The sequence below is a fragment of the Telopea speciosissima genome, chromosome 2, assembly GCF_018873765.1.
Source record: "Telopea speciosissima isolate NSW1024214 ecotype Mountain lineage chromosome 2, Tspe_v1, whole genome shotgun sequence".
Classification (NCBI taxonomy): Eukaryota; Viridiplantae; Streptophyta; class Magnoliopsida; order Proteales; family Proteaceae; genus Telopea; species Telopea speciosissima.
The window spans coordinates 20,426,321-20,446,201 of record NC_057917.1 but is presented as its reverse complement, the minus strand read 5'-3'; the positions used below and the strand labels follow the sequence as shown (position 1 = coordinate 20,446,201).

The 19,881-nt window shown below is 37.7% G+C and overlaps 1 protein-coding gene and 1 long non-coding RNA gene across 4 annotated transcripts in view; one reads left to right on the top strand and one right to left on the bottom strand.

Moving 5' to 3' along the window:
* Positions 1-7,960: 7,960 nt before the first annotated feature.
* LOC122650262 (1,4-alpha-glucan-branching enzyme 2-2, chloroplastic/amyloplastic-like) overlaps positions 7,961-19,881 on the bottom strand; it is a 139,233-nt gene continuing 127,312 nt past the window's right edge. Inside the window, exons 17-22 of one of the 3 annotated variants that reach the window (XM_043843621.1) lie at positions 12,619-12,766; positions 12,376-12,476; positions 10,326-10,403; positions 9,426-9,581; positions 8,459-8,533; positions 7,961-8,377 (exon numbers count right to left, since the gene is read on the bottom strand). In XM_043843621.1, the coding sequence (XP_043699556.1) occupies positions 8,291-8,377; positions 8,459-8,533; positions 9,426-9,581; positions 10,326-10,403; positions 12,376-12,476; positions 12,619-12,766 (645 nt within the window). In that variant the 3' untranslated portion in view covers positions 7,961-8,290. Of the gene's footprint in view, positions 8,378-8,458; positions 8,534-9,425; positions 9,582-10,325; positions 10,404-12,375; positions 12,477-12,618; positions 12,767-19,881 lie in introns of those variants that run through there. The other 2 variants (XM_043843622.1, XM_043843623.1) reach the window with 2 other exon arrangements.
* Positions 8,293-8,592, top strand: LOC122650263. The gene is made up of 2 exons (XR_006331404.1): positions 8,293-8,385; positions 8,463-8,592. It is a non-coding gene; the product is annotated as an uncharacterized LOC122650263 (long non-coding RNA).

Sequence of the window (19,881 nt, the reverse complement as noted above, 5' to 3'; positions counted from 1 at the left end):
TCTCGTTAAAGTTGTAGCCACGAAAGTCCTTGTTCATTAGGATTCGGAATCAGGTCATTGTGACTTATATTGAGCAAGTTGTGCTTATTTTACTAATTTTGCAGGTTTCTGAATTTTTTTTTTTGAAATTTGCTTTCTTTGTTGTTTGTTCTCTCACTCTTCCAATCCTTCGTTCAAGTAGTCAAGTTGAGGCTTGCATTATTCTCCCAGACCGTCTCAAAGGGGGATCAAAGTTTGAGGATATCATCCAACACTTGGGAAGTGAAGCTACCCTCAAAGAATATGTGATTTCTATTACTTAACCCAATCCAGTGTGAGAACAGTAATAGGAAATTTGTTCCCTAAAAGGGAGCTTTCTTATCTCTAATGGGGAGAGAGAGAGAGAGAGAGAGAGAGAGAGAGAGAGAGAGAGAATGATAAGAGTCACCACCTAGATTAGGTTTTAGGACATAAAAAAATTAATACGACCTCAATATCTCTTCAATGGAGACCAATCAAACCAAAGGATGGTTTGAGTCAGGTTGTGGACCAAGGAAGGTGTCAGGCACCTCGGTTCACAAGGTTTAACCGATCTTCCTATTTACGTAGACAAAATAACATAAAATGGTAAATAATGAACATAAAATAAATTGAGAAGGAAAGTATACACATACCCAAAGTGTGTGAATTGGCTACAAAACATGGGTTAGTATACTGAAAGTAAATAAAATTCTTATCCCAAATCCATAATTTTTCTTCAATTTGAATATTCTCTTACGTAGCTTTATCATGATGCATATGGCTCCCAAATCGCCTCTCTCGCTCCTTCAACTTCCTCTCATTTGGCAAGTGTTATGATCTGATCTCTTCAAACTTCATGTGTCCCTTCCCACCACATTTAGAAAATATAGCAGAAGATATATAAGCATGAAATACATTACCATTAGTTCTAGGCTTGGTAGACTGACTTGAACTAGGTGATTGATAGGTCTTTCCCATCATCATTTAAAGATATTCGGGACCATTGGTAAACTTTTCAAGAGAAGTGTGAATATCTTCCACCTTTTAATTCAACTCGTTGAGTTTTTAAAGGATTCATTTTCAGATTCAAGAGTATAAATTCTTATTTGATAGCTCTATTTTTTATTATCATATTTTTAAATTCTGAGCATAATTCATCATACATGCTAGATAATTCTTCATATGAAAATTTATCACAAGCTTCTTTCATTTCACAAGAGGATTCGATTGTATTAACCGGACACATTTGGCATTCACCATCTTTAAATTTCTCATGGTTGTGCCTGTTAATATTCATTTCACCATTTAAGGCTTTGACTTAGAAATTTTATTTTGTTCGTCTATTGAACTTTCTAACATGAGAGATTCATTAGTCATTTGTTCAAAATTGTCACATTGTACCTCTCTATTTGGAGAAAGAGCTTAGGAGAGTGCAATACTACTTCTTAATAAATTATGACAAATTTTTGATAAATTAAGAAACTCCCTTACCTCAGAGTCTTTTTCAATAAACATATTCAAAACATCATTGTCATAGAGTGAGAAGGGGATCATCTTGAACTCTTGGAATCTTGTATGAGTTGCCATAATGCTCTTCATAGTATTAAGTCCTTTTGAAAAGAACCCATTCTAATACCACTTGTAGGATAATATAGGCAACCAAGAGGGGTGAATTGAATTGTGTGGAATAGAGACCCAAATTTAAAATTCTTTTCAAGTTATCTCAAACTCCAACAAACGTTAGTAGCATAGTATCAAATTAGATGGAGGAGATATAGAAATAGAGAGGGTGTACACACAAACTTTATAGTGGTTCGGCATGATCTCAATATTGTATTACATTCACTCCTCAAACTTCCAGTTTGGAATCCACTAACACAATCTACTTACTACGGTAGGAGGAACACCCTTATACATTTATAGTTTTTCAAGATCTATCAACCCTCTCACTCTCCTTGCCATGTAAGAGAAATACATTGATCACCCATGATTAATCCACACAAGTTGGGAACTCACTTCCCCTCCATACAATTACAATGAAGTAATAAACCAAATGATTTAAACAGTCAAAATACAAGTTACCTTTTAAAAGAAAAATATACAAGATAAAGCTCAATCAAACCTCAATGCTCAAAAGCTCCCTTTAAGATGCTTATATGATTTTCCAGTTTAAGTTCCTAGGGTGTGGAATATTTAAGTTTTAGCTTAGCAGAGTTTCCCCACAATTTTCCAAAAGTATTGTCTAGAAAACCTAGCTATCTATTTTTTTTTATTGAGGAAGATTCCACTAATCAAATTTCTAACTGTTTAACTCTCTAATGACTCTATTTTTTAAATAACTGGTTGATTGTTTAACAAAGTCGGTCGATCGCTATGTAGATTGAATTTGAATACCTCTCATATTCTACTAGTCGATTGTCTGATCAACCACTACATCATCAACCGTCTGCATAATAGGTGCTCTAGGTAACTAGCGTTGCATCTAATGGATGATAATTGTATTATCTTTGGTGGATCGTACAATCTTCAGACTGATTGGTTGCTCAATCAACCGCCAATGTTATTTTGGGCCTTTAACCAATATTAATACATATCACTAAGAAAATCTTCCAATTGAATCATATATCATTCCAAGTAAATAAGATTCATCAAGTTACCAATGGACTAAGTCAAGGTTCATGATGAATATCAACCATTAGCTCCATTTTGACTTGATCAATCTACACTATTAACCACCTATATTAGGTATTCCAATATAGGTGTTTGATTAGATGAGCTTTTAGTATTTGAGTTCTTTATATCCTAGGATCATCTATATAACAACAAAATAAAAAACTTATTGTAGGGATATATTCAAGCAAACTTAAAATCTTCAAGTCTTGGCTCGAGTTTGCTTGAATCACATGGCTAGCTTAGCTTGATCTTCAAGTTGTGCTTCACCATTCCATGATAAAGGTCTCTTGAGTAGTTGATATCTCTACTTTTAATGGATTGGCTCAAGGACATGCTTCTTAAAGCTTGAAACCTGATTATTCATTACAACATTTTGGAAGAACAAATAGCTTTTTCACATACTAATAGATTGTAAGCACCAAAACATATAAATCATTAAAATTATGAATTTTTCACTCAGCAATCTCTACCTCAACAACCTCCCTCTCTCATGCATGTACATCACCTCCCTCCCTCACATCAACCGCCGCTCACCATGTTTTTTTTTTTTTTGATAAAGTTTGGTGTGCTATTTGGTTGACTATAAACTCCACAAAACACCGTGCTTAGGATGGATCAGGATCCAAAACCTCATCTTAGAAGATGAAGTCTAAGGGTTGGAAGTTATTGCCTTGTCGTTGAAGGAAGAGAAGATGCTATGATTGATACCACTGGCATGGAACTTGTGAACCTATAGAGAAAAGACTTTTGACACTTGGCCCTAGCGAGAATTCATGTCATTTTATGATAATTTTATTCTTTTTATGAAGATTAAAGAATGCCTTCTATATTATGTTTGTAGTGATTTAGTACTTCTTGTGCAATCTAACTAGGGTAGCAGTAAATGGTATGCTTTCAGTAAATGTATCTTAGAATTACTTTGAATTGTTTGGCAAAAATTTTCATGCACGGCCGTGCATGTGCACGACTGCTATTAAATGCAGTTAGATTTGCATAAATGTCAATCTGAAATGACATAAAACTGCATGCACCCCTTGTTTGATGGAGTTGATGGGAGAATCTCCTATGTACATTTTCTTTCCCCGAATTCTTTTAAATATATTCCTCATTTCTTGAGAAAAAAAAAAACACAAAAACCAATATTACAAAATAGACCATATAATTGGGATGACTGAATTTACAAATTGACAACTTGATGATATCAATGCTGCCTTCTGGCAAGGCAAAGACTTTGCGGAGAGAAAACTCACTTATCTCTTGGGCAGCAATGTGTAGGCGCCTAAAGCAAAAGAGGGTCTTAGTTTTAGAAGTAGTCTTGTACCTAACAATGCATTATTTCTTGAAATAGAACAGAGGCTTTTTATTAACCCTTGTTCCTTATGGGTTTCGATCTTAAAAGCTAAATACTTTAGGACTTGTAACCTTTTAGACCCTTCTATATCCTATATGTTTGAGGGTGGTTCTTGGGTCTAGAATTGACCGACTTTGAGAAGGTTGGTTTGTTGGCATGTGGGGGATGGTTCTTAGATCTCTATCTGGAATGACCACTGTATGATGACTTACGTGTCCCACCCCACAATGAACCCACATTCTTCCTTTTCTTAAGTATCTGAGTTAATGATAAATGACTCTTGGAACTGTGCTCTTACATCCTCCATTTTTTCTACCAACCTAGGTAGGTATCCATTTCATGATTTTGAGACTTATCCTTGGTCCAAATCTGTTGTTTTTAGTAATAAACTTGAAGCTAATATTTTAACATCTCATAACACACAATCTAGTGGTCATTACATGCTCAAAACAAGAGGCTGTACCATATTTTTAATCTTTCTCAACTTATATTGATTCATACTAAATCCAAACATATTTTTTCGAAGCTCCTTTAATGGACTTTAATGGAGGGATAAAAAAAGAGAGATTGTCATATTTTGAAAACTAAACCATGGTGTGTTTTCCACCACTAGGATATGAAATCTGATTAGCATTTATTTTTGTTGTCCTTTTTTTAAATGCATCTGGGCTGTAGGACTTTTAGGATTAATTACATGCATACTAAATGCCTACATTTTGACTCCTTTTGAAGAGTTGATTGCTAACCCATCTATGGTTAAATCTCAAATGGCTATACCTTGTTACATTTTATGGTTGGCTCAGAAGAAAATGCTTTTCTCAGTATCTCTAGGAACGAACAAGCTACTGTACATAATATTGGTAAATGGGTGCTAAGTTACAGGTTTTCCGTTCTCTTTAGTCTAGCCCAACTAAGATTCTTTGCCTACGTCCCATGAGAGGATTAACTGTGGACAAACATGGGATCATCTCTTGGTTCACCCATTCCCATAGGGATTGAAAAGATTAAACTTGAATTTTCTTGATCACCTCCATGGTTGTCCATGGGAAACCTATAAACATTATACTTATGGTTTGATATAAAATATTACCAAACCATCTATTTTCTTGTCCCATAAAAAATTATGGGAAAGAAACAAGAAAAGAAAAACATCTCTTTCCATCTCATAGAAAAAGAAAACCATCCCATACCTGAATGCACAACGGAAAGAGATCGATTCAGGTTTTCATTCGCGTCCCATGGATACAAAAATATAATTAACCACTAAAAGAATAATCAGATTTGCTAACCTTTTGAGCCTCAAGTGTTGCTCCTCCAATAGATAGTGGTTCTTCCTCCAATGAACATACCAGGTAAACAATCTCGAACCTTCTTTGGTGCAGCCAAGGTTCTCCAAGTCACTTCAAGAGTCTCTTCAAATCTTCAAGCATAAAACTAGGTTTCCAAAACCCTAACTCTCAAAAACTAGAGAGCAAAAAAGAGAGAGAAGAGATCAAGAGAGAGAGAGGGAGCACAAAATTTGTCTAAGGGGAGGAGCCAAAATTCGTTCAAGCTTGGAATGGGCGCCTCCTTCCCCTTGGTTTGTTTATATAAGTGGGATCCTAAAACCCTACTTGGAAAATCCCAGTGAGAGTTTGACACACTCTCTCTCCTCTTTGACTTGGGCTTCTAATTGGAGAAGAAGTAGAATCTTAAAGGGAATAGTAAATTAATTATTTATTTTATATTTAATGGATAAATATAATTAGCACGACATCAATTAAATTAAATAAATAACCAATTAATTAGTAAATTTAAAATTTACCCTTACATAATAATAAATTATTATGTACCAACCCACCACTAATCAACATCATCATTATGAAATCTAGGGCATGTACACATATACTACCAAATCCCATTCCATAGTACATGTCCATATTAGAGCGTCTGTGTAAGTGATTGGAACCTGCAAAACCCGATCAAACATTTTTAATTAAAACTATATATAATCTATCATTTTATGTGAAAGTAGATTTTGCAAAAACCATTTCTAAAATGACACCGAAGCCAAATTCTAATCTGACCATTCACAGACAATCTCTATCTTGATGTTCCCCAATCGGGCAGTGGTGATCATGTTAAGTTACTCTCTCACTCATGAAATGTCCGCGCATTCTCAGAACAACGGCTTTGACTCTTTTGAATCTTAGTCATTGATGATCCAAAGATTGCGTTCACATTTCGTAGTGACAAGATCCTCTCAGGTACTGGGTCTCGATGACACATGTCTATCCCAATCCTAAATCTGATAGGAATACATGAGGAATCAACAAATTAGATTATTTGCCAATGCACATCTTAATGTGCACTCACATTTGTACCCTTATATCAACATGTTTAGGAATATCCAATGCGACAGCTATATAATAAGGGTGCCCAATCCAAACCCTAGTCGTGACTACCATTTCAAGTTAAACTTATAGACACATAATGCTCCGAAAAGTTTTTATTGCATGTAATATTAAACCAAAATGTATAAACGATTCAATACAATGTAAATCGGACTGAACCAGAATAAATCAGGTTTGATGGACACATAAATCCAAAATTAACAGTGGCTGATTACTGAGAATCATCCAATTCTAGTTTGTGATGATACTTTGATCCTGCCACAAGAGAAGCCCGGTTGGACTTCTATTTTATTAATGGGAAAAGGATCTCTGTCCGGGAGTGTGGCCTACACTAGCACTCCCATGAGTCTATCTCTCTCCTCTCCTATGTGAAAAGACATCTCTGCCCCCTTGTTTTAAGGAGGAGAGAGATAGACACATGGGAGTGCTGGCATAGGCCACACTCCTGTACAGAAAACTGCTTCCCTTTATTAATTAACTAAAAAATTTTCTTTCCATATATGGATTTTAGCATTTTATAGTATGCTCAAGAAACGGAAGCAAGGGACGAAAACAAGGCTTGCAAGGTGCACTGGAATTGGGATGCAAGTCGTTTAAAATTTGGACCAATTGTAAAGACTGGGTGGAATGGATGGATCAGCAACAATAAACCTGCTGACCTTGGGAAATGTTTGCACTGTTCATGGATTTCTCTAAGTTTATAATTTTAGTAGTTTAACTATGGTTAAGCAAGATAGACTTCTAGTATCAGTGGCTCACAATCTGGCTTGTAAGGCCACAGTATCGAAGCATAAGGATAAGCTAACTATGAACTTACACATTCTACTTTTTCAGTAACATTTTCCGTTTATATTTTTATTAAAAAAGAAAAAGCCTTGGAGATCTTCAACCCTAAGTGCCCAAAGCATATAGTGACCTAGAGTGTGTCCAACAGTTGATCTGAGGATCATGCGTGCTCTCTCTGAGTGGATTCGAGGATTGAGATTGAGCACCACCCTTCAAGCAACCCCATGAGGATATCTTAAACATGCCTAACTGATTTTGGTAAACAACTACTTAGGATTTCCTGAGTTTTTATGATGTACACATAGAAAAGATTAAAAAACAATACTCAAGCAGGCTAAGATATCTTCAGAACCAACCTTGGGAAAATCAGGAAATCAAGCCCACCCCTGGATCCTGCTGGCATTCAAGACTGCCCTAAGATGCTCTAACCTCTCCTTGTTTGTACCACTTTTTCCTTGTGCCCAAAAGGTATTCCAGAATGATAAACAAATGGCAATACTGGGGTTGGCAGCATTTAGTATCACATAGCCCAGAATTCATCTCCCTGGTGGGTGCAAGGCCTAAAGGACATGCCATATGCAGAATAACAAACAGCTAGGCAAGAGCAAATAATGGATGGAGAAATGCCTTTGGACATATTCAATGTGTGTTATTTATATTGAGAGACAAGGGTAAATTCTTATTCCATATGGTATCATTTCATTTGCTATTATGTGTCCATATATCCATTTATTTTGCGCCATGCTATACATCACAGTAGACACCAGGACCATCTTCCAGAAAGGCTTTCCTTTATATTCTGCAGAATAGACATCAAAGATTTACAGAATTCAAGAAGAATCCCCACAATTTTCCAGGTTAAACAGCATGATATCGGGTAGTACTCCATTTACAGAGGTTACTCCTTACTTGTCCTTCTTATGCTCGATCAATGAACTTAGGAACAAAATCTACAAGGCAAAGATACAGCAATGCTTCAATTGCATATCTATTGTGTGGTCATAATATTCTTAAATATTATACCAAGAGGGTGTCACATTATTATATAACAAGGAATCTTTATATCAAACCTCTATCATGCTTAAACTTAATTCTCCGTCAAAGCATAGACAACGGCTGTTCTACATGGAGCATACACCAAAAATGAGCTGGGCCGGTCATCATACCATCCATCCTGCAAAAGTACAACAGCAGAATTAGAATATTGTTCTTCTTCCAGCTATTATTAAATAGGCTCCAGTATTTGATTCCTTACCGAGGTAAAATATTCTGCCCTGTGATCAATTCTACCAAAGCCACCAAATAGTTTATCATCTGAATCCAAGACCACCTGGAAGAAATTGTATAAACACAAATGAGTCCATATGGATTAGTGATTGGAAAGCATAACGAGGAGAAAAATAACAGTTGGTAAGCGTTCTAGTTTGTATGAGAATTAAAGCTTCCTCTTCCTCTTTTCCTCTCTCAGCCCACTGCTCCACTCAGCAAACACATCATGCAACACTAAGATTTTGAATTTTAGGATACAAGAGAAAAGTACACTGCTCGCACATTGTGCATTTTATTCAATTCTTTTCTCCATATTTTCTTGAAAAATTAGGACCGTCTATTGTATCGAATATTTGGTTCCCTTAGTCTTTCTATAGATTTCTTTCATTACTTAAGTACATAGAATTTACATCTTGATAAAAATTCTTATAAAAATCCATTTTCTGTGAGATTCCAGGTATTCTATAGTTCCTTCCTGCATCAATGGCCAATTCAATTCATGGTCATTGAGATTCATGGGTGATTCGGATGTTTTTTTTTAGGTTTGGAACCCTCTCTTTTTTCCCCTTTCAAACAAATCAAAGTGATTTAAGTTTTTCTAAAGCTTAAAAGAGGTTGACTAAGTTGAAAAAACCTAGACGCATAATGAGGGTGGAAAATGAAATGAACTTGAAGAATTCAAATATACTATTAGCCTTATTCAACACATTATCTCTCTGCCCCTAAACAAAATTCTGAGTCTGCTTTATTTTGCTGTACTGCAATCATTATTTCTTTCATATTATTCTCAGATCCATATCATTCAAGACAAATAGTAATGGGAAAACAATAATTGATGTTAAGGGATATTCATTTGATAATAATAAATGGATAAAAAGAGATCACTACAACAAAACAGGCATACACAGGAATCTAATAGAAGAACACAAAGAAAGTACATGGGTAAATGGTACCTTATACTTTCCTGGCTTTAGGCAACCGATCCGATAATCTGAATAACTATTATTCCAATGAAAATTAAAAACAAAAACTAAATCTCCTCGCTCAAAAATAATCATCCTATCTCCTTCATCTTTCCGTGATATATACTGGTGCCCCAAAGTCATGAACTGAAACAAATGGTTCACAGTGCATAAAAATTTTACAATTTAAGAATATATAGGAGCACAATTTTCAAAAAGAAATATTACTGAGACATAGAAATTGCAGAAAAAGTTAAAAACGATTTCCAAATTACATATCTTGATTAGGATGTACATTCAATATTTTATCACTTGTCACATCTGTAGTCTAATGAGAAGAGGTAGCTAGGTGTCTGAATTAGTGAAGTATCTTGAGGACCAGGGAATCTCCCATGTGGCAGCACAAAAGGGACTCTAGTTTTGATCATGCCAATCTTGTGCTAATTTTCAGTCCAATAGCACTTTCTATATGGTGAACTATATCTCTGTTTCCAGGCACTTTTAATTGAAAGTTGTAACATCCTGATGGCTGCTACTATTAGGGAGACTGGTTAATTTAGCCAATCCAGGTGTATTGTGTACATTTCGGTTCAAATAGAATTCTCTTGGCAAAGATCCATCCTTCTTTTTGCCAAGTAACTACCTGAAAGTCATTTTATAAAAAAATAAAAGAGAGTTCTTATAACTGGTATGTCATCCACATGAGTGTCTGTTTGGTTGATACGCTGTTAATAAACCACTGGCCAGATGCAAATTTTCATATCACAAGATATGGGTTCAAATCAGTCCTCCCTTCTAAACCAACAGCTAACCAGCTTTCCAAAACCACCTCCACCTATAAAAGGGGGTGGGGGATTGCAAAATTTTACTAGACCAATACATAATACATACAGAAAATTTCTCTTCTACATGTTGCATTGCTTGATCAAACTCTTGCAATCCATGATATCTTAGATACTCTGCATCCCCCTGTAGTGTATATAAATAAGAATGATAAGAATAAAGAATATGCAATAATATGAAAGTCATTATTCAAAAACTGATTTTAAAGAAAATACTGCCATACTTCATACAAACGTTACAACTATGTTGAGAAAAAACATGATTTCAACTTACTCAATGATTTTTATCCTAAAAAAAAATTTCCATGGCACCAAGACGAGTCAAGGCAAGGCCAAGGTGTCTGCAAGGGCCATATTACAAGAATTTTTGCCATATTCCAGGTATTTCTCCATTCCTATGCATGTTTTCAATATCACATGTATGTATCCTTCATAACTTGGCTTTAGGTCCCTATATTTTTAAAATTCCAAGTACTAATTGATGTGTTTCACTAACCTGTTAGGACAGATTTAGGGAACTAATCCACAGGACAGAGTGGTAGTGCAATAAAAGACCAGAAGTTAGGAGGGCTTAAACCAACAAAGATAAAAATAAACTGGGATGAAAACTGGTCAAAGATAGCTAGTTTCCTACCCAAAGTATTCCCAAAATCCCAAACACACACAAGAGTTGGATCAATAATAGTAAGGTGGACAGAAGATAGAAACTTAGATGAACACCAGAATAGTAAGTAAGAGAAACTTAGATAGCTTCAAACAGAAACACTGATGGCCTTCAAAATCTGGTCAATGGGATGTAGAGTAGAAGAGAATAAACTCACAAACTTGGGCCCAATCAGATGGTTGAATCTGCAGTTACAGTAGGCATAACCTGTAGTCAGAACTGAGAAAAAGTGAAAAACTGAGCCGCAGGTTGCTTTACTTGGACAAAAATGACAGCAGTAGTTCATCAACTCTTGTAGTCTTTCAGCATAAGGATTTTATGGGTTCAAGACCACTTTCTATCTTCAAACAGCAGTCCAAGTTGTGGCAGAAAATTCCCACGGAAACCTTAGGTTTGCAGGAAATAGAGGGAATAATGGATGAGGAGAAACAAGGGAAAAAGGGATATAACCTGGCTTCACCACCAAGGCCTGCAGGAGGCTTCAACAGCACCCAACCAAGGATTCACCACCTTGCGTTTGTCACTGATTCACCACAGGAGCTGCCAACTTCATGCAGAAGACTCCAAAATAGAATAGCCAAAAACATAGGGACTGTTCTCCCCTTGTCTTTATTTATAACAAATAACAATGAAGGCTGTGTTACAAAATAGTAACTCTTGGCTGCATAGTAGCTTAAAAAATAGTAACTCTAAGGAGTAGCAACTCTTCCAGAAAGAAGATCTTTTTTTTTTGGGTGGATAGATTATATATTCCACAAAGCATAAAACTTACAAGAACACCCAGGAGAGAGGGAAAGGAGGGCCAATCAAGAAGAAGAGACCACTTGGAGTGGGGGTGGTTACATGATGGAAGGAGACCGGAATGCTCCAACTAGAGACAATGAAATGATTTCTAGGAGAATCTGGGAGTGCCAGAATGTCATTTCCAAGCCTGCCCCCAATCTTCAAGACTAATACAATCCCATTTCTGTTGATGAGCTCTTGACTTGCCACCCGAAATCCTGAGATTCCTCTCAAACCAGACATGATAAACAGCAGCACAAAAAGCAAGGTAAAGATCTATTTGCTATGATACAAAATATAGAAACTACTAGGTAGACATAAACTCAACTAAGAAAAAGTTTGAGAAATAGATACTACAACAAGAGCAGCCTCTAAGGAATATTCCTACAGCATCCAGCATCTTATCTTCATAGCAGGGCCCGTACACATCTTCTATAAACCAGACCAGGCCCAAACCAAGGCACACACATGGTCAAAACCAGAACCATAGGACAAGTTAGGCCTGGCTCTGGCTTGCTTTCTTATTCTTGGACTGAACATGCACTAATATATAAATTGAAGAATATAAACCAAATTTAGTCCTTAAGGTTTCAACATATGCATGAGAATACACATTGATCTTAGTAATATAAGTCAGGATTTTGAGACTTACAAGATCAAATCTACGCCGGCATTTATCATAGCTATTATTATTTCCAGGGATTACTCTCCCATCAGGCAGATGTTGATCTCCCCTTGGAAAATCTATCCATTCTGTAAAAGGAAATTGAAAAAAAGAAAAAGAAAAAAAAAATTATTCAAATAATTCAAACAAAGATGAGCTTCCATTCAATGACTGAAGCTTTGCAAGCTAAGAAATTAAAATCTTGTGTTTAACCACTCTACACATTCTTACCCGGATGCCCAAATTCATTTCCCATGAAATTCAAATATCCTTCTCCACCTAAACCCATAGTGATTAGCCTGATCATTTTGTGTAGTGCTATTCCACGATCTACCACAGGAGTTGATGGTCTATCCAAAGCCATGAAATCATACATGTCCTAAAAAATAAAAGCAATAGAGAATGATATATATATATATATATATATAAATACATCAAAAAAAGATATACAAGGCTTATATAACTGTGCATGTTATCTGCAGTTCTCCACTCAGCATTGTGGCATAAAATACATAAAATTTCCTTTCGATAATAGTGTCCCAAATTAGTAACAAGTCAAATTTATCAATATAATGCATGTTCCCTAAAAGTATCAATGACAAAAGTTGTATCTCTAAAAAGCTCTCAAGTTTTGCACTGATGGTTAGGGAGGAAAATAATAGGTTATGATTCCAGACGAAGAAAATCAGTATTCTTATGATTTCAATGATGTCATGCACCTGCCTCAACCTGGTTAAAGAGACATTTCTTTTTGTATAAAGATACTTTGCATATATTTTCTAGTATCCATCACCTGGTTAGTTGAGCTAGACAATTCACTACGATGTCTTGTCTATACGGAGGGTAAAATAGTTGACCCTCCATTTTACTAGTTGCACATTTGCAAGGGACTCTTGTTGGAAATCATCTGCAAGCTTAGCCGCTGTAGGGTTTCTTTATCAGAAGAGCTCAATCCAACAACTGGATATATATATATATCACATGAAATCATGACTAATGAGTGTACAAGTTCACATGATTAATTTACAGTAAAGAAGAAATAAAAAACTTTGCAGGAAAAGCATCAAAACTACATATCCAAGGACAAGTATACATTGCAAGTTATGCGCTGCATTGGATCATAAAGTTACTGATCCATTTTAGTCTTCCATTAGTTCAACACTAGTTGGTTACTGAAATGATCTGTGCCTATGGTTTTTGGGGTTAAGATTCTTTGAATGGTTGTATTTATAGTGTGGCATTCATGTTTGCCATCACAGGGCGGGCCTTGGTGCAATGGTAAGGTTGCTCCACTGTGACCAAGTGGGCACGGGTTCGAGTCTGGAAACAGTCTCTCTGTGAAAGCAGGGGTAAGGCTGCATACATTACTATCCTCCCAAGACCCCGTAGTGGTGGGAGCCTTGTACACTGGGTACTGTTAGAGTTTATGTAATAAGGGTAGTTTGGGCACTTGTTTAGTATCTTATTGTCTTATGTTGTAATTTTACTTTTTCATCTTTTACCTCCCTAGGGAGGTGTATGTAATTCTCACTTCATGTTAGAAAATCAAATAGGGGAGAGGAATCTTCTCTCCCTAACTTTTGGCTTCACATATTCTTCTCTCTTCTTCTCTTCTCTTCCCTTCTACTCTTCTTACCTCCTACCTTCTCCTCTCCTTTCTTGAATTGATCCTTACACCATTTCCAACTTGGTATCAGAGCAGGTCTTCGGTTTGCGAGTCATCCTACCGGTATTCCGCTTCCATTTCTCTCTTTGGAATGCTAGGTAACAGAGAGGTTCCAAAGGAAGAGACCATTGTGTGAAAAACTCAAAGGAACCATGAGATTATAAGCTTGGAAGATGCTCATAGGAACATCAAAAGGAGGTATGTGAAGGCAGCAATAGGATCTCAAAATACTGTTCACAACACTGTTCATGTGAACAGTGATTTCTGTTGGAATGGCTCTCTCTCTCTCTCTCTCTCATCTGGCATCTATTGGAGTTGGGTCTTGGCTCATTGAAGTTGCCTAGGCTTCTCTTTAAACCTCCAAAAGCTTGGTTGCAAAGGAGGGAAGCCCATGGTCTGAAACTCAGTTTTTCAGCCACTGCTACATTACAGCCAGTTCTGGAAAAAATAGGCTTGGGTCAGTTTTTCTCCTTCTGAGATCTGTTGAGGTTGGAACCAGGTTCCTTGGAGTCTTCCTAAGATCTATTTTCAAGCCTATATAGGCTCAGCTGGTAATACCTAGCCATTCTCTGCAACACCAAACTTTGCTGCTCTGTTTTACCGCCAGGTTTGGACTGTCAGTGTTGTGCTTGAGTTATTCAGTGGTTGTTTGTTGTTGGTTATGGTATATGAAGCTTTCAAGTTAAAATACAATGGATTTGCAGTTTGTAATACTCACTTGATTGGAGATTTAAGTTTTTATGAGATATTCGAAGCTTCCAAGGTTGTGAAGGCTATTCGAAGAAGCAAAATATTTGCTTGAAAATGTTGTGTATGGTGAGTTTGATTGATATTGGTTGGTGAGTTACATCATTTGAGACTTATATGTTGTTATGGAATGCAGTTAAATCGTGAAGGGTGTATGTGAGTTGGTTTTCTTCAAGGTTTTTATGGTTACCTACTTGCTGGAATTTTTTTTCTGCATATTGAGAAGAATATTTTGGGTAGAGATGTAGAGTGTACTCCTCATTTGGTTTGGGTATCATCCCCACTGTCTACGTGTGTTCCTACATTATGTCAGAGGTCAGAGGAAGAGGCCAAGGGCCACCCTGAGGGAATGACAAGGATAGATTCAGTTGTGATCACTATAAGAAATCTGGGCACACCACAGAGAGATGTTGGATGCTTTATGGCTGTCCCCCTGGTATGCATGGCAGCAGGAGAGGGAGAGCCATAGCAAACACTATGATGACTGAGGTTGAGCCTATGGGATATCTATCTGGACTACAGACTGACACCAGTTCTCTCACTCAGGATGACATTGCAGCGTTTCTTAGGGTTTTGTCATATCTGGATAGCTCTTCTTCTACACCTACAGTGCAAGATTCTTCAGCTTCTACCTTATAGGCCTCTACATCTACTTCTTCTACTACCTCTTCGTGGGTCATTGACCCTGGAGCCACTGACCATATGACCGGCATATCCCAATGTTATGACTTAACCCTATTTGTTCTGGTAAGGAAAAAGTTAGGGTCGCTAATGTTTCTCTTTCTTCTACCTTTGGTAAGTGTAGTGTCCGTGTTACTTTTTCTATTTCCCTTGACTCCATTCTTCATGTTCCTAAGTTTAACACTAACCTCTTATCTGTGAGCCACTTAACCAAATCCTTGAATTGTTGTGTCACTTTTTTCCATCTCGTTGTATTTTTCAGGATTTGGTTACAAATAGGATTATTGGCAGTGGACGTGAGGAAAAGGGACTCTACCTTCTTGATCCAGGGACCTCCCCCTTACCTACTGTTCAGTCTTACGCATATGAGCGTAGTGACAATAGTATTGTTGACTCGGTGATGCTGTACATCAACGTTTGAGTCACCATTCTTTTGGTGTTATGAGGACAAAATTGCCGCACTTGTTTTCTTCCATACCTTCTTCCCATGTATTTTAGTGTGAACCCTGTTTATTTGCCAAACATTGACGTTCTCCTTATCCCTATCATGATAATAGGTCTAATGTTCCTTTCCATATTGTTCATTCTGATGTTTGGGGGCCTGCTCCCACTACTTCCTTGTTTGGTTATCGTTATTTTGTTTCCTTTGTTGATGACTATTCCCGGTCAACTTACACTTTTTTGATGAAACAAAACAATGATGTCTATGATGCCTTTAAGAATTTTTATCAGCTCATTTGTACCTAGTTTCGTACTCGCATTCAAATTGTTCGTTCTGATAAAGGGGGCGAGTTTATGTATGGGGGGCTCCAACAGTTTTTTACTGACCATGGCATTATCCATCAGGTTGCTTGTGTTGACACTCCTCAACAGAATGGGGTAGCTGAGAGGAAAATCACCATTTGTTGGAAGTTACTAGGAGTCTCCTATTTGGCATGCATGTTCCCAAGACGTTTTGGTCTGAAGCCCTTCTTACTGCTGCCTTTTAATCAACCGCATGCCCACTAAACTTCTTGGCTCTAAACCCCCTTTAGATTTGTTGTCTCCTCAGACTTCTGCTTTTTCTCTTCCTCCCATGGTGTTTGGGTGTGTCTGCTATGTCCATGTCAATAAATTTGCTAGGACTAAGCTTGACCCCAAGGCAATCAAATGTCTTCTCTTTGGCTATTCTTCCTCTACCAAGGGGTATAAGTGCTACCATCCCTCTTCCCAAAGGCGACTTCTCTCCAAAGATGTCACCTTCTTTGTATCTATACCTTTCTTAACTTCTTCTCAACATCCTCTTCAGGGGGAAAATAGTGGGAAATGAACAGGCTGTTGATATTCCTTTCCTCCCACCTTTGCCTACTTCTCCATTTCTGTTTGATATTAGGAAACATAAAGGGGTTGTTGCCGCTATTGATGATAATTCAGGTGGTGGTTCTGGTGATGAGAAGGATTACCACATTGTGTACAAGAGAAAGAAGAACAAGAAAAAGAAGACTTTCCAAGAGTCCTCCTTGGATCCACATCCTGAGAGATACATCCTCCTTAGTCAGGTGACATCCCTCCTCTTTCTTCTGATTTAGACCTTTTTATTGCTGTTGGAAAAGGAAAAAGAGCTTGTACTAATCCTGTAGCCCAGTTTGTTTCCTATGATGTTCTGTCTCCTGCAGGTGTTGCCTTTATTGCTGCCCTATCTTCTATTTCCATTCCAAAAAATGTCATTGTAGCTATGTTTGACCCAAAGTGGAAGCAAGCCATGTCGGAGGAAATGATGACTCTTGCAAAGAACTTTACTTGGAAACTGGTTGATCTTCCTAGGGGGAGAGTTCCAGTTGGATGCAGATGGTTCTACACAGTCAAGTACCGATCAGATGGTACAATCGAGAGATACAAAGGCCCGGTTGGTGGCCAAAGGATACAGTCAAGTGTATGGGGTTGATTATCAGGAGACATTTGCTCCTGTGGCTAAGCACAACTCAATAAGAGCTCTCTTATCTTTGGCAGCTAATAAAGATTGGCTATTGTATTAGTTGGATGTGAAGAATGCTTTCCTCCATGGTGATCTAGAAGAGGAAGTGTACATGCAGACTCCACCTGGCTTCAAGTTTCCCTCAACTGAAGGGAAAGTATGCCTGCTCAAGAAGGCACTATATGGTCTCAAACAGTCCCCGAAGGTTTGGTTTAAGAGGTCTAGACAGACCATTTTTTTGAAGAATGGGTATTCCCAGAGCCAAGTTGACCACACTTTATTACCCAACAAGTTAATGGTACCATCACAACCCTTATTGTCTATGTTGATGACATTGTAGTGACTAGAGATGACAAGGCTGAGATAGCTAAGCTGAAGACCTACTTGGCTCAACAGTTTGAGATTAAAAATTTGGGTCCCTTAAAGTACTTCTTGGGGATTGAAGTGTCAAGGTCTAAGAAGGGAATAAATATATGTCAAAGGAAGTTTGTCCTAGACTTGTTGAAAGAGACAGGGATGTTAGGTTGCAAACCAACAAACTCTCCAATTGATCAGAATCATAAGCTAGGTGTGGACCTTTCCTTGTTGATGCAGGGAAATACCAGAGGCTTGTAGGGAAGTTGATTTATCTCTCTTTGACTCACCCAGATATCACCTATGCAGTTGGGGTGGTGAGTTAGTTTATGCATGCTCCCAAGAGTGGACACTTAGATGCTGTGTATCGTATCCATAGGTACTTGAAGTCCACCCCAGGAAAAGAACTATTATATGCCAGGTACAACCATCTGAGAATAAAGGGCTACACTGATGCGGATTGGGCTGGTTCAGTTTCTAATAGACGGTCTACATCAGGATATTGTACATTTGTGGGAGGTAACCCAGCCACATGGAGAAGCAAAAAATAACCTATTGTGGCCTGATCCAGTGCAGAGACAGAGTTCAGGGCTATGGCTCATGGAGTGTGTGAACTCTTATGGTTGAGACGGCTGGTCTAAGATTTGGGATTTGATACTGAGGCACCTATGAGACTCTATTGTGATAATAAGGCTGCCATAAGTATAGCACACAACCCTGTGCAACATGACGGGACAAAACACATTGAGGTAGACCAACATTTCATCAAAGAGAAGATTGACTTTGGCTACATCTGTACTCCTTTTGTTAAGACAGGCGATCAATTGGCTGACATCTTTACCAAGGGGCTCATCCCTAATCAGTTTAGTGCCCTTCTATGCAAGCTGGGAATGTATGAAATTTATTCTCCAGCTTGAGGGGGAGTGTTAGAGTTTATGTAATAAGTGTAGTTTGGGCACTAGTTTAGTATCTTATTGTCTTATGTTGTAATTTCAATTTTTCACCTTTTAACTCCCTAGGGAGGTGTATGTAATTCTCACTTCATGTTAGAAAATCAAATAGGGGAGAGGAATCTTCTCTCCCTAACTTTTGGCTGCACATCTTCTTCTCTCTTCTTCTCCTCTCTTCCCTCCTCATCTTCTCTTCTTCTGCCCTCTCCTCTCCTCTCTTAAATCGATCCTTACACCATTTCCAATTGGTACGCCCTTTTTATTCATGTTTGCCATCATTTCTGGCTTCATCGACATTTGAGAAAGTTTTCTAATGTGGAAAATCTTTGATGGAATCCTGATCCGTGGGTTCCGGACAAGAAGATATCCATTAACAACGAGCTTATGGCACATTGGAAAGGTTTACAGCGAAGTGTATAGTTGAGAAAAGAGAGAGAATGATTTAGCTTATCAAGCTGACACAGGCCACCTGTTTATTTATAATCTAGGATTATTACAAAGTATGGAAGATTTACTCAGTACAATTAACATGTGCAATGGGTACATAATGAATCTAGACACTCTAGTGTACCTAGTTACATTACACATATCAACAAGGGAGCAAAAGAGAACCGAACCGAACCGGGTCAATCCCAAATCATTCAACACTACCCCTCAAGTTGGTGCATGGATGTCATGCATGCCCAACTTGGAAACAATAGGATGGAAGGTCTTAACGGATAAGCCTTTGGTAAAGTCATTTGCTAATTGGTTCTCTGTAGTAATGAAAGGAGTGCATATCAGATCATCTTCTATTTTCTCCTTGATTAGATGTCGATCAATTTCAACATGTTTGGTCTCGTCATGTTGAACCGAGTTATGGGCTATACTGATTGCAGCTTTGTTGTTGCAGTAGATCCTCACAAGTCCCTCCAGAGCTATTTTTAGATCATTGAGAAGCATTTTCAGCCAAATAAGTTCACATACTCCGTGAGCCATAGCCTTGTATTCAGCCTCGACACCGGATCTGGAAACTACAGACTGTTTTTCTTTTTCAGGTGACTAGGTTTCCTCCATTGAATGTGCAGTAGCCAGAGGTGGAGCGGCGGTCATCAATGGATCCAGCCCAATCAGTATTAGTAAAGGATTTTAATTTTAGATTT